Source organism: Odontesthes bonariensis, chromosome 21, assembly GCF_027942865.1.
Source record: "Odontesthes bonariensis isolate fOdoBon6 chromosome 21, fOdoBon6.hap1, whole genome shotgun sequence".
Classification (NCBI taxonomy): Eukaryota; Metazoa; Chordata; class Actinopteri; order Atheriniformes; family Atherinopsidae; genus Odontesthes; species Odontesthes bonariensis.
The window spans coordinates 17,547,272-17,561,630 of record NC_134526.1 but is presented as its reverse complement, the minus strand read 5'-3'; the positions used below and the strand labels follow the sequence as shown (position 1 = coordinate 17,561,630).

General features: G+C 40.0%; 2 protein-coding genes across 2 annotated transcripts in view; one reads left to right on the top strand and one right to left on the bottom strand.

Moving 5' to 3' along the window:
• The first annotated feature begins 32 nt into the window (after positions 1-32).
• On the top strand, positions 33-3,531 carry slc25a19 (solute carrier family 25 member 19). The gene is made up of 7 exons (XM_075453413.1): positions 33-184; positions 456-611; positions 920-1,075; positions 1,148-1,318; positions 1,688-1,868; positions 2,397-2,527; positions 2,603-3,531. Exons 2-7 carry the CDS (start codon positions 480-482, stop codon positions 2,816-2,818), a joined length of 987 nt encoding a protein of 328 aa, XP_075309528.1. The 5' UTR covers positions 33-184; positions 456-479; the 3' UTR covers positions 2,819-3,531.
• Positions 3,532-4,477: 946 nt separating this feature from the next.
• pitpnc1a (phosphatidylinositol transfer protein cytoplasmic 1a) overlaps positions 4,478-14,359 on the bottom strand; it is a 45,201-nt gene continuing 35,319 nt past the window's right edge. The window contains exons 5-9 of the mRNA XM_075454654.1: positions 13,756-13,827; positions 11,080-11,175; positions 7,627-7,782; positions 6,994-7,057; positions 4,478-6,079 (exon numbers count right to left, since the gene is read on the bottom strand). Coding sequence (XP_075310769.1) covers positions 5,769-6,079; positions 6,994-7,057; positions 7,627-7,782; positions 11,080-11,175; positions 13,756-13,827 — 699 coding nt within the window. The 3' untranslated portion in view covers positions 4,478-5,768. The remainder of the gene's footprint in view (positions 6,080-6,993; positions 7,058-7,626; positions 7,783-11,079; positions 11,176-13,755; positions 13,828-14,359) is intronic.

The following is a 14,359-nucleotide window of genomic DNA, read 5'->3' as shown; positions in this document are numbered from 1 at the left end:
AGTGATACATCTTGTCGCGATATTTCTTCTTTGAAAGGCGGCGCATGCGCTTTCCGACCCAACGGAAGTAGCAGTAGTTTACAGAAAGTCGTAGAAACGTGTTCTTTGCATATTGATATTCACTTTAACGTCCTTGGTGTCAATGCATGGGATGTGGGTTTATTGATGAAGGACTTTTACTAAGGTAAACCGTTTTATTTTTTGATACCTACAGTAACGGAACAAAGTGAACAGCTTCCATGTTGTTAGCTTAGCTTAGCTTGACCCTATGTCTTGATCTCCCTGTCTGTCCTCCACACGTTGTGATCATTGATTTTTTTTTTAAAACTATAATATTATAAAAAAAAAAAGTAGTATATCATGGAGGGTGCGTCGCAACTGGTCACAAAAAGATGTTATGAAATAATCTCCTTTTTTCCCCTAAAATTAAATGAAAGCTCACTGTTTGTCTCAAGTGTTAATAGGAGGTTTGTGGGGACATGGTGGGCTATGACCCTGGGGCGCAGGGTGTTGCTCTCTCCTCCGAAGAGGTAGCCCTATCTGGTTCAGCTGCTGGGATGGTCACCAGAGCCATCATCAGCCCCTTTGATGTCCTTAAAATCAGATTCCAGGTAATGATGTAACAAGTGCTTATTGTGTGACATGTCCCTGCTGCATCCAGGTGGTGGCAGAGGAGAGCTCTGTAAAGCTCCTAACTTTAAAGAAGGCGAAAATCACAGTGAATTAACCCTTGCAATCGTGGCATATATGTTGTACGCACACTCAGATATGTAAACCAACTATAGGGATCGATTCATATTCTACAGTTTACCACGCAGTCACAATAAATCACATGTTGTACCATGATCATTTTGCTGTAGAAGTGGTACCAGTTCTGTTTGCCTTCTGTATATTTATTAGCATCAGTTTCCCCCCACAGCTGCAGATAGAGCATGTGTCTTCACAAAGGCGTGAGGGGAAATATTGGGGACTATTTCAGGCAACACGCCGCATTTATACAGAGGAGGGACTTCCTGCTTTCTGGAAGGGTCACGTCCCGGCGCAGCTCCTCTCCATCTGCTATGGAGCGGTCCAGGTAGAGCTTCACAAAATGAGAAACATTAACGATAACACAGAGCTCTCCTGATCCAATGTATGCGATTTGCAGTTTGCCACCTTCGAGTTTCTGACTGAGATGGTCCACAAGTCAACGCCGTATGACAGTCGGAAAGCTGGAGTTCACTTTGTCTGTGGCGGCTTGGCAGCCTGCTCTGCTACAGTGGTCTGCCAGCCTCTGGACACACTGCGGACACGCTTTGCAGCTCAGGGAGAACCAAAGGTAGGACACAATACTGCTCATATACTGCTGCTGTCGGTTTCTGAAATAATCTAAATCAAGTAAAACTAGATACATTATTTTTTTTTGCAATTTTTGATTTGTTTATATCAAATAATTTCCTTAGGTCTTGAAAAATTACCTAATTAAATCTCATATAAATATGAAATATTGTGACGTGGGTCACTGTTAACTGCTTTATTATGATTCGGAGATATAATTTAACAGCAAAGTTGCAATGGCATTACTGTAGATTGTGTTGTACTTGCCAGGTTTTTAAACCTTTTCGCCATTACATGTTGGTCATTTCTGAATTATTTGCAGATGTTGCATTGAAAAATTGATATTTCGAACCCTCACTTGTCTTATCAGGTGTACAGTAACCTGCGGCATGCTGTCTCCTCAATGTGGCGCACAGAGGGAGCTCTGACATTTTTCCGTGGCTTGTCTCCAACCTTGGTGGCGGTGTTTCCTTATGCTGGACTGCAGTTCTTCTTCTACAAAGTCTTTAAAGAGCTGTTGGCTCCTCCACCTAAAGCAGGAGAGTCAGGAGGTCAGTGAAGAACAAAACATACATCTTTGGGTCTGTTCCAGTACGCAGGTTTTGTGAGAACTCTGAGTTTGACTGTGAGATGAGGAAAACTCTCGAGAAAGGGACTGAAACTCGATGGCTCAGAGTTTCTCTGACTCTCTGACCCTGCAGCTGAAGCTGAACCTGAACCTGAAGCAGCTTTCTGACACTGTCATGACCTTATTGGTCGCATGGATAGAACATATAGTCAGAATTTTATGTTGGAGATTATTTCAAATATTTCTTAACTGATTTTGAAATCATTTCAGAATGTCTTCAAGCAGGTATGTTAAATTGCATCTAAAAATTCACTTTCATTTCACTTTTTTGGCTTTGTTACCCTTTCGTATAATTAAGTCAGTGAACATACTTGGAGTCTATTGAAGACAGTCTGATCAGCTGTTCAGGTGCCAAAGATTCTTGAGTTGGAGTTTCTGACCCCCTCTTTTTTTTTTACAGTCCAATATCCATGCACACATGAGCATAGAAACCTTTGTGTGTCTCTTAAAGGAAACCTGAGAAGCCTGGTCTGTGGCAGTGGAGCCGGAATGATCAGCAAAACCATGACGTACCCCTTTGACTTGTTCAAAAAGAGACTGCAGGTGGGGGGCTTTGAGGCAGCCAGAGTTCATTTTGGACAGGTAAGCTCTTCTACGACATTTTTTCACATTCCTGGAGCAGATAACAGTGGATAAAGATAGTCTCCTGGTTCTCAGGTGCGGAGTTACAGAGGCTTGACAGACTGCATGGTTCAAATAGCCAAAGAGGAGGGCATCCCAGGCTTTTTTAAAGGCCTCTCGCCCAGCCTTGTGAAGGCCGCACTGTCAACAGGATTCACCTTTTTTTGGTATGAATTCTTTCTCGACGTCATGCGTAACATGAAGACAAGGCGCAGAACAAATGGCCTCGCCAAAGACCCGGCTGAGAGATAATTAGGAAAAAGTTACAGATTGGGAAAATTACGCACATTCAAAATGCACTTATGCCATGTTATTTACTTGCACTGAACAAATGTATCAACTGGGCAGGTGGTGTTTTTTTTGTTGTTTACTTCTAAGAATGGGAAAATATAACCTTATGAAAAAAGTTTTCGGTTGTGTCATTACATCATAATGTCGTACAAGCACTTCAGCTGTCAAAATGTGTTTAATCTTGGTCTTCACATTTCTCATGAAATGTCTCACGTCATTCATGTCACCATTGTACACGTATCTGCCGAAACAATGGTTAGGAAAGAAATGTCATTCATAAACACATAAATCTAATATTAAAGGTTTATGAATGATGTACTTGTACTAAGAGTTAAATGTCAGGATGATATTTCATGTTGAAAATGTCGTGTTTTATCACCAGATTGGGAGAGGGAGTTAATCATACATCAGCTTTAAATTTGTGTGGTGGTATTGTGCATAGATGATGTGTGCTGTATAACAGTTAATATTTAGAATGTTGTAAAACATATTCTGGTGGAAGCAACGACACTGAATATGGATGATAAAAGCTCATTCAGAGATTTGACTTTGTCCTGCTAAGTTAAGCTAACTGAACTGTCACTTTGTGTGTGGTTGTGCTGCCATGTCTGTCCATTACTGACTCTCAGGTCTTTATTTTTCAAATTCATTAAAGGTCGACTTCTGTACAAAGACGGAGTTCTTTGTTGTCCATTGCAGTATGACTGACCTTGCTGTGGTACTTTGACTTCAGTCAGACTCACCTTATAAAATTATATTATATTACTGTCCAGTAACAATTTACAACATGGGGAACAGTTACCAGGAGATGAAATAGCAGTGAATTAAATGTTTTCAGGAAACAAACGAATTGATAAAGAATTAATAAGCACTTGGCTAATAATTCCCAATGGAGGCCGCATAGTAGATAATGAGCTGGTAGAGCACGGAGCAGAGGGTCCTGTTTTGATTGGGCACTGATTAGCTCATCACTATACGTCTTTGTAATCAGTCACACCGAACACTTCTTCATGTTTCCTGATTAACTCAAAAAGAGCTCTTGTGTTTAATTTATTTCATGCTTTACATGCAAAAGAGAATCTTAAAGAGCCACCCCAGCGGCTGCTCATTTTATAAAAACTTGTCTGTTCTCAAAATTTTAGATTTCAGGATTTTCAAGCATTGCCAAAAAAAACAAAAAAAAAAACTTCTCACAGACTGTAGCTATAGCTTGTGTTTAGACTATATTGTTTTCTCCATTGACTGAAGGGGGGTTGGCATAGCAGTTCCCAGCACACTAGGACAATTGAAGCCCTGTGGAAAGTAAAAAGAAATCAGTGGATTAGTGAATAAACCCAGTTGTCTCCAGATAAACCTGAATCTACCTCTGCTAAAGTTTAAAAATTTTAGGTAAGATATGAAGACATACAGAATCTGATATTGTGCTATCACAGACGTAAACATTCCAAGTCTTCACAAGAGAAGCAAGACACAATCTTTAGCCTCTTCGTGCTTCTACTGTCTTTACTTTGCACACACACACACACGCACACGCACACACACAAACAAAAACATCTCAGACAAAGATTTAATCATAATTTCTTTTAATTAGATGGAAACTGTTTGTTCTCATCCTTTAAATTAAAGAAAAGTAGCATCCCAAATCAGAGAAATGGTTTAACATGAAGCTCTAATGCAATTTGATAAGTGCTTTTATTCAAGACCAGTGTAAACAAACAAAACAGTGGATGACATGCGCCTCTTCTGGCTTCAGCTCTATATACTTTACATTTAACACACATCTAAATTCCTGATTTTGTCGGTTTAATTGTAAATCCTGCCCAAGGTTACAGATTTACTGGCTTTAAGAGGTTATGTTTTACTCCAAATGAATTCTATCAACAAAGACTCCTCACACTCATATGGATTCACCGGCATTTAAGATAATTTCTTATACTGAATTAAAAAAAAAAACATCACTAGTATGACCACAGCTGAAATTAGCATAGCAGCAAAACAACACCACATGGTCACTCTGTAAAAACTCATCATGTATGAGGCTGAGGTTACAAAGAAAACATTAGATTGACAAATATTTCAGTGATATCAGTGTCAAAAACAAGCCACCACATGTGATACTTTGTGACAGAACTCACTGTAAGCAAACATAGAAGAAGGGGGCTTGTCTGTTAAAGCGCACAACATACATTTTATAGCAGCTTCATCACTGGATACATGACATTCCTTTAAAAGCACTGACATTTGATCAATTAAATCATGTTCATACAGTATTTACAAGAACAATCCATCACTGTACACATGACTGTGAAAACCTGAAATACTCAACTGATACAGTGGCCAACAAAATGTGTCAAAAACTCTTAACCACATAAATACAAACATCCAACTATAAGCTCCAGTTAACAAACCCAGAGACTCCGGTGTTTAAAGGTAAAGAAGCAAAACGCCGTTTCTGTACATGTAAGGTTAACATCCAGTGACTGAGGCTCTACACAACTTCTCAAGACACCCTGAGCTTGGATGAAAACAAGATGATTCTCTGAGGGATAAATGTTTCAGGAATGTATGCTACACTCAGTTGGGCTAATTGGTCTCCATACTGACTGGTGCACGATGTAGGCTGGCTAATTTGTCTAAAAAGGAAATGAATGAGGAGCCTGCAGCTGCTTTTGTTAGACTCTTATAGGACTTCTTGCTGTGGACATGAGGCTGCCTGTCTGTACCTGCAAAGACAGTCTGAGGGCTGTTGGCTTTGCTGTGACTCGGCGACTTGGCTGGGGGTCAGGGATGTCCAGGAGAGTGAAAAGTCTCCGTCACTTCAGCTGGCTGAGGGGGGCATTGTTGAACGAGGTGGGCAGGCATCCCCTTCTGATCCACAGGTTGAGGGTGTTTGCCAGAGGTGCAGCGGTTCTCATTCAGGCTGCGGACTGGAGTTCCACGAGAAAAAGCTGGGCAGCTTGAAGATTGAATCCCTGCGGCCTGGATCAGGCAGGGTCAAGGTCTCCGGAGCAGACTTCTTCCTGGGACGCTCCTTGGGCACTGACAGGAAGTCTGGGGCTTCGGTTGAAAGGGGAGTGGTCGGGGCGCTGTTGGGTCCGCTGCGTGTGCTGGATGGAAGGGGGGTCTCTGAAATAGAGATGGCAGGGGGGAAGGTGCCAATCTTCAGGTTTGTGGCTTCTTGAGTGGCGCGCTCATACTCCCTGACCTCCTCCATGGTCATATCTGAAGAGATGGAGGCATTAAAAGACTTAGAAACAGTGACTAGGCTGTATGTTTGTCTTTAAGGACAGAAATGTATTTTGATTTTTGATACGCAAGAGTTAGGGCGCTTTATGAAAAATCTCAGTTTCAGTGAAATGTAGAATATTTTGAACTCATTTTGAACTTGTTTTTGTCTGATACAATTTTAAAGTGGAAAAAGAATGGACAGATATACTATACAAAAGGATAACTTTTTATTCCTTGTCCCACCGATCAGCCGCAATGGGCTCATTCACGCTGCCGCATGGCATTCAGGAAATCTTAATAATTTCGTATTGTCCTATACAGCAACAGTGGTGGTAAAGTTAAGGAAGATGAAGAAAACCTGAGCACTGCTCATAGGATTACGCCTACTGAACTGCGCCTTATTATGGGATACTGAAAGCCAAGATCTCACAGTAGATGCTTTTTGCAAGAAGAATTGATGGAAATTTCCCAAATAATAATTAAAGTACCATGGACTCTTTGAAAAAAGCTTCTGAATTTTAAAAGGGAGTGTCAGTATCATAGGGTGCTCAAACATGCTTTTTTTGTAATATAACAGGGACCCTCTGTACCAATAACTTATGATAATATGATATACACATATGATAACACAGTAATTACTCAGGAAAGTAAACAGACCTTGACAGGCATTTATTGTTATGTAGAATAATGAGATGAGCAGAAAAATGAAATGTTGTCCATCTTTGTTTTAACCAAATTTAATTTGTTGTGAATCCCTGCCAATTCATCACTTTGTCCTCCGTGTCTATTGACAAAAGAAATGGCCCTTTGTGTCATTATCTCCATTATCTGACATTATCAGTGCCAACATTAAAAAACTTAACCCACGATTTCTTGACGCGTGTTTATGCCATCTGTAAGAAACTTACCAATCCATTCATCCACCCAGGCAAAGGCCTGCCTGTGTCCTAGCAGGAGGACATCTCGAATCACCTGAGCCATATTTGAAAAAAATAGAGGAAAAGGAAGCAAAAGTGGTAAAGTCACAGAAGAAGAGGACAGGTACGGGGAAGGAAATTCAAGGTGAGAAGATGTGAATCATACTAACTTGGCCCCGAAGGCGAGAGAGATTTTAAAACATTTTGAAGTTCTTATTATGCTACCCTGAGAAATATGTCACTATTATGAGTTACTCCTGGTGTCACCTTGTGAGTAACGGCCCTAACTGTGTGTTAATGTGTGTTTGTGTGTGTTTGTGTCTCAGTGAGCCTCAGGCAGGGAAGAGACAGGGACAGTTTGACCTTAGGGACAGACGCCGCAGAGAGCCAGGCGAAATGGGTTAGGGGAAATAGGATATATGAAGTTTAAATGCTGCAGCCAGGGCGGGTACTGTAGTGGGTGAAAGCGGAAGATATGATTTGGTTCATGGCTTTGGATCACATGTTTTCACAGCAGAAAATTGGACGCCTCGGGCGCTGACAGTAATCTACACGGGTCAAAAAAGTTGACAAAGAAAAGGGTCGATTTCGGCACGGTTGGAGAGAAATAAAAAATATTCTGACCTTGTGCACAAACTGTTCCACACGTGTTTGCAGGCCCCAGACTTCGAACTTCACTGTGACCAGTTTGTACGAGCACATGATGGGGTCTTGGGTGTCGATCCATCCTTCCTGCAGAATCCCTCGGCTAGTCTTCTTTGACTTGAAATGCCGAAGATCCTGCAAAGCCACGAGACACCCTGTTCAGAAAAATCCCATACCCTAACGAGAAGAATCTTATTTCTCATACTTGCAGCCAGCATCGCACTCACATTGATCTATCCATCCCTCCCCACAGGAAAGGAACACCTGCATTCATCACCACATTCAAGCAGAGTGCAGCCAAGCCGCACACACGGCAAACTTTATGTACATTAATCACTGCTCCCTGTAGACTAATTATGCCGTGGTGCTCATTTGTCTCAGGGTCATGTATCTGACTGTGACAGAATGTGTGCGGGGGTGATACAACAGTCTTCAACCCTGCAGGGAATGCAGTCGCAGTGGAGGTGGAAGAGGCCTGTTAATTTGTTTGTGCATAGAATGTGCCATCAAATTTACTGCAAGAGAAAGAGGCAAAGATGTGAAATGGTAATGAGCACCGTAAACACCAAAAATATGGTGTTGGTTAAGCAATATCCTGCTGTGATAGGGACAACTTTTATTTTTTTAAATCACTGCAGGGAAACAACAGTGTGACCGTTTCTGCCAGTAGGTATGATGTGGAAAAATATGCAAAGATTTAAAATTTTATAATATCTTACTTTTGACTGAACATATTGCAAAGACAGCATCAAATATTGGAATTGACAGACCTTATAGTTTTTTGAAAAATCAATGCTAGTTCTGAATTTGATTACCAGCAACACTTTTAGATGTAGGTGGGATGGAGTGTGCTCAGAATGTGGTTTCGCCTTGTCTTGTTGAAATAAGCCAGGCATCTCTATTGAAGCATATGTTGCAGCAAAACACGTATACATTGTTCAGAATTTATCACTGTCACGTGCCCCCATACCATCAGCGATGCTCATTTAAGATGATCCAGGTTAAATGAGCGTAAGGCTAATGAAGGTCGTCCCATCTTTGAAGCTTGATTTGAATACTTTCCTCTTTGCATTGTACAGGTTTAAATTGCATTTGTGGATGTAGGGGTGAACTGTGCTCACTTACAGTAATTTTCAGAAGAGCTTGTGAGTCCATGCAGCGATTTCCAAAGCAAAACTGACTCCGTTTTTAATGCTGTGCTGCTCAAGGGCTGAGGGTCATTATTGTTTTTCAGCCTTGTCTCTTACATAAATGTCTCAGCGTTCTTTGATCCTGCCTTTCTCTTATACTTTGATATACTCTTTATTATACGTAATTGAATCATCTTTTGCTGATAACTTATTAGTTATGACATGTTCCACCAAGGTTTCTATTGTTATTTTTTTTCTTTAAAAAAGTACTTGTACATGACTCAAAACTCTTAAACCATGATGAGTTCAGATCCACAAAAACATCCAATATAATATCTGAAACTATCAGCATTCACAGAGATGTTTTATAACAACCTTCTGTCCTCTGCCCAAGTACATCCATATGGGCCGTTGGCTCATGCATGGCAAAACTAACTATACTTATGTTTGAAGTGATGTCTAGTGTTTATGAGAGCAACTGCATGTGAGGTTTAAAAATCGTGTTGATGACAATGACAAGCTCGTTGTTAAAAGAGCATTTCCTAACCCTAACCAGGTATTATTGTTACCTAAATCCAAATGACAGGAAGCCTAAAATGTTTTAGTACAGTTATGTTGAGTTAATGACCAAATGTTACCCAGAGATTACTTGACATTATTACATTTCGGTTAATGATATGAACAAATGGCCTACAAGATGATGCAAAAATAGATATTTTTTTCCGAATTGTTATTTTATGCGTCACTGGCACCATATTAAAATGATTATGCATATTTAGAATATTACCTGGTGAACCTATGGTGTATTGTTATGGTGGTTTCCTCTCCCAAAAAGACCAGGAGAAACTCATCCATGCATTCATCTCCAGTAGACTCGATTACTGTAATGCTCTTTTAACTGGACTTCCCAAAAAGAGCATTAAACATCTGCAGCTCATCCAGAACGCTGCTGCTAGAGTTTTAACCCGGACTAAGAGATCTGAACACATCACACCAGTTTTAAAATCTTTACACTGGCTTCCAGTCAGTCACAGAATAGATTTTAAAAGCCTGCTGATGGTTTACAAATCCCAGAACGGTTTAGGCCCAAAATACATCTGTGATATGTTCAGAGAATATAAACCCAGCAGAGCTCTTAGATCCAAGGACTCAGGCCAGCTGGTCCAGTCCAGAGTCCAGACTAAACATGGAGAAGCAGCATTTAGCTGTTATGCTGCAAACAAGTGGAACAAACTGCCAGTGGAGATTAAACTTTCACCAAATGTAGACATTTTTAAATCCAGGTGAAAGACATTTCTGTTCTCATGTGTCTATGCATGAAATATCTTTTAACTTATCTAGACTGTTGCCTGTTTTTAAATTCATTTAAATGATTTTATTTGTTTCTCTTTATATTCTTTTATGTATTTTTAATGCTTCTTGCACTCCCTGCTGCAATGCTTTTATTTTATGTAAAGCACTTTGAACTGTTTGTACATGAAATGTGCTATATAAATAAATTTGATTTGATTTGATTTTATTTATTGTATTGATGCAATTTTTAAAAAAGTTAAATGATTCATAAATATCTTCATTTTGCTTTTGTTCACAACGTCCACAGTATAGCAACTTTTCTGGAAACATGGTTGTGTGAATGTGGTACGGGTGTAATGAGCCAGATGAGGCTGTGAATTCCTGCTCTTTTTCATCCAGCTGTACAACCAAATGCACCTTGGCCTCGTTTTTAAAGATTTTTTAGAAATCCCTTTATTTAAGCCAGGAAATATCTGTGGTATGTTAAAAAATATTACAAAAAAATTCAAATAAGATATATGAATAAAATAAACAAACTAAAAAAACCTGTTCATAGTCAACTGGTCTTCAATCAAATGATATTTACATTTGCCATCTGATTTCTATGTTTAGCTCTGGACATCATCTTTGTGCTATTCTTAACTTCAAGTGTAAAAAAGCAGAAGACCATAAAGCCCAATGGGAGGTAGGTGTGTGTGTGAGGGTGTTGATAATAAAACATCACTGCAGTGGTGTCATGACTCCTCTTGATTATTAATAGCTTGGCTTCTTATGGCCATCATGCCCTGATAGATGGGCCAACGCACACGCATACAAATGTCAAATCACCTCAGTTAATGCCCATCATATCCCCCGCACATACGCATGCATTTCTCTTCCTTCCATTACTCAAGGGAGGCAGATGACCAGCCGGTAGTGCACATGACGGATAACACACAACTGCTCAAATCCCATTCCTTTTCTTCGTTTCATATTTGTCAACTCTCCACTTTGTCCTCGATTCCCTCACCTCTGACTGCTTGTAGTGGCGCTCGGGGATATCATCGTAAGCAATGTCCACAAAACACACCTCTGTTTCCTCTTCTCTGGGTTCGCTGCCAAAGATCTGAGGGACAGGGAGCAATTAAGTGTGGGAGGACAGTTATATCCTTTCTGCACTTTAGGTGAAAACAAATGGTGTGGGATGACGTGCCCTGATTGTCTCATGTCTTTTGGCCTGGGAGTAGAGAGACGCTTTAATGCATGCAGGAAATGAGAACCGTTTTATTTGGAAAGGTGGGAAAAAATAATCATGAAAAACCTAAAAAATAAAGCAAGGGCTTCAAAGAGGATAGACATGATGGCCTGTTAGATTTAGTATAGAACACCTTCTGTCCCCTTTCAGACAGTTCTCTAAACAAACTGCGAGTTACACCTTGTGTTCAGTGATGTCCTGTTGCGTGACTCACACAGGAACAATTATCTGCTCCTTTCAGAACAGTTTCACGGCTCCTGCGTCAGTGAGCCTTTATCAAACTTCCTAAACACTTTATATCCTTATATACCTGCTGCAGAAGGTAGAATGTGAAGGTGGATGAATGGAAAGGTGAGAAGAGGGAGACTGGACAAATGATGGGGGCGGTGAGGTGTTAACATGAGAGTGCAAGGAGAAACCCCTTCTATTCAGTGTGTGTTCACCCCAATTAGTTCCAACCTCTTTAAAATGTGAGGTAAAAACCATCTGTGAACCATCCGTGTGGGTGCAGCTCCCTTGATCTACCACAGAGTGGAGCTGCAGCCTTTTATTTTCAAATAAAGAATGCATAAGACAACATTGCATAACTGACAGTCTTGCCCTGACTGCCGGTTAAACTGTTAAGAGTCCCTGAAGGAGAGGTGGAGCGCAAGCAAAGTGCTTTTCACTATGAGGAAAGATCCAATAAATCAAAGGACAACTTTTTATGTCACTGCAGAAGATACTCAACCTTCAACCTCTCACTCAGTTTTTCCTTTCAAATCTTTGTTTAATTTTGATCTTGTTAATATACCACAGTGAGTTTTCTGTGGTAGCTACATGCTTTGGTTATAATATTTCAAAATGTTCAAAAATGCTGACTGAATTAAAAGGGAAAAAAAGTCAGCTGTAATGTCAGCAACGTCTAGCTGTTGACTGTGTAGTTACAACATGTTCTGACCGAGCTCTGGGAAATAACTCAAATTTTCCTCCACTGTAGTTAAAAAAGAAAAAATATGATACACAAAAAAAATGTTTCAGAGAGTGGCTGATGAGTCCCATACATGAGTTTGGAGGAATCTTAGGTTGATCCTCTGCACAGACCTGCTTTAATTCTGACATGTTGATTAGAAAGACAGATTTCTCACATGAAGTGCTTGATCAGGCCCTTCCACAACAATGCTGTCGGATTAAGTTTTGGACAAAACATTATCTTAGGGTTGTTGTGTCACCGTTTGATTTACTTTCTATCTTGAGTCCAGCCACAGACAGATGTCAAGGTATTATTCTATTGTATCTAGTGGTTTAAATCTGAATTCATTGCTTAATCCACAATAGCAAACCACCCTGGTCCAGATGAGGTAAAGTACGCCCATGCCATAATACTACCACCGCCACGTTTCACAGATGGGATGGGGGTCTTATGGTGGAATGCAGGACTTTGCTGTCTCCAAATAAAACTCTTCTTATTCAGATTTTGGTCACATCTATCCACTGAACATTTTTCCAACATCTTCCTGGCTTGTCCACATTATCTTTAGCAAACAACAGAAGGGCAACAATGTTTTTTTTTCTTTTTCTTCTTTCTTTTTAGCTCTGCTCAGAACATTAGTCAATGTTAATGTTCATGAGTTAATTAACAATTAATTGTTCACAAATTACCCTGGGTTCCTGTGTGATTTCAAGGACTATTGCAAATCTTACCCTTGAAAAAACAATCTTAGATTTCTTCTATTTGTACACAGCCTGTCTGACCATTGATGGTTGAGTTTTGGACTCTTCATCAGCCTGTTGAACATTAAAAATCACCTTTGTTCACATCAAGATACACCTTCATGAACAGGTAGATCCCTGTTCTTCAGCCCATTGACTGACCTTAAAATAAACTTCTATCGCTGGAGATTCACATATTTTTCCTCTCAGATATTTGATACTAGACCCCTAAATAAATAACCCTTGTTTTTAGGCCACATTTATACAGAAATAATGACACATTCGAAACGGTTCACAAAGTTTGAGGCAGCACTTTAAACTCTGTGTGATTAAAATATATATTTTTCTAGCAAGGTCGCAACTGTGTTGTTTGTGTCAGATACCACTGAGGTCAAATTCATTTGGACAAATGTCCCGATTTTACTGACAGACTCAATTATGCTAAGAGTAAAAACTCAACAATCTGTAAGAGAGCGAACATAGCTGAATGAGCACTTGTTCTTCTTTATAACCTTCAGTCACCATGATGCAATAATCCTCTGACAAAGAGAATTCATTAGCTTGGAGACGGAGGCTCCGAAGCATGACGTTTGGTGAAAATATGAGAAGAAAAAAAATGAAGCAATAAACCAGACCATAGAAGAATGGCAAATGAACATGAAAGGAGCAAACAACTGAACATAAACTCTTTATTTATTTTTCCTCGGTTCTACCCACACAATTCTTTACCAGCAACAATGCACTTTGAGAAATACTCACATTATCATTGCTCCCTTTGTTGTCCTCATATTTGGACTCTATGTGGATTGAAAACTTGGGCAGGAAGGAGCACTGGAGGGGAGAGAAAAGGGCCAAACAGTGAGAAATAATTATGCACCACGATGGTTTGGTCAAATGATAACTGCACTGTTTAAGGGTGTTTGGGCCAGATAACATGAAGAAGGACGAGACTGTTTCTAAGTTTTATCATGTAAAACAAATGAGCAGTAAGAACAGTCTCTTACTTTCTAGATTTACATGATCACACATGGCACACAATTTATTGCTTAAGGTCATGTTGAAAGCTGAAGTGTTGGTCATGATACTCAGTAAATGCGAGTGTGTGTGGAAAAAGTCTTGCACACAATCCATTCAGTAGGTTTTGGGATGTTTTAGTCCAAATGAATTGAACTCTCCTCCCCTGACAACTTATTATGAAACCCCACACCAGACTAAAACATTATAACATGGCAACCTACTTTCAAGAGCAGAATTACTGTCATTGCCACAAACAATCATTATCTTCATCTTATGCATCATCATCGGCCACCTCAGGCTAAGTGTGACAGCACATTCCCAAGCTGAATCACTCCCTGGAGGCAGC

Coding starts and splice junctions, on each gene's coding strand:
- slc25a19 (XM_075453413.1), top strand. CDS start 480: ATGGTGGGCTATGACCCTGGGGCGCAGGGTGTTGCTCTCTCCTCCGAA. Junction 1,076..1,147: donor TCTGCTATGGAGCGGTCCAG/GTAGAGCTTCAC, acceptor TGCGATTTGCAG/TTTGCCACCTTCGAGTTTCT. Junction 1,869..2,396: donor TAAAGCAGGAGAGTCAGGAG/GTCAGTGAAGAA, acceptor TGTCTCTTAAAG/GAAACCTGAGAAGCCTGGTC.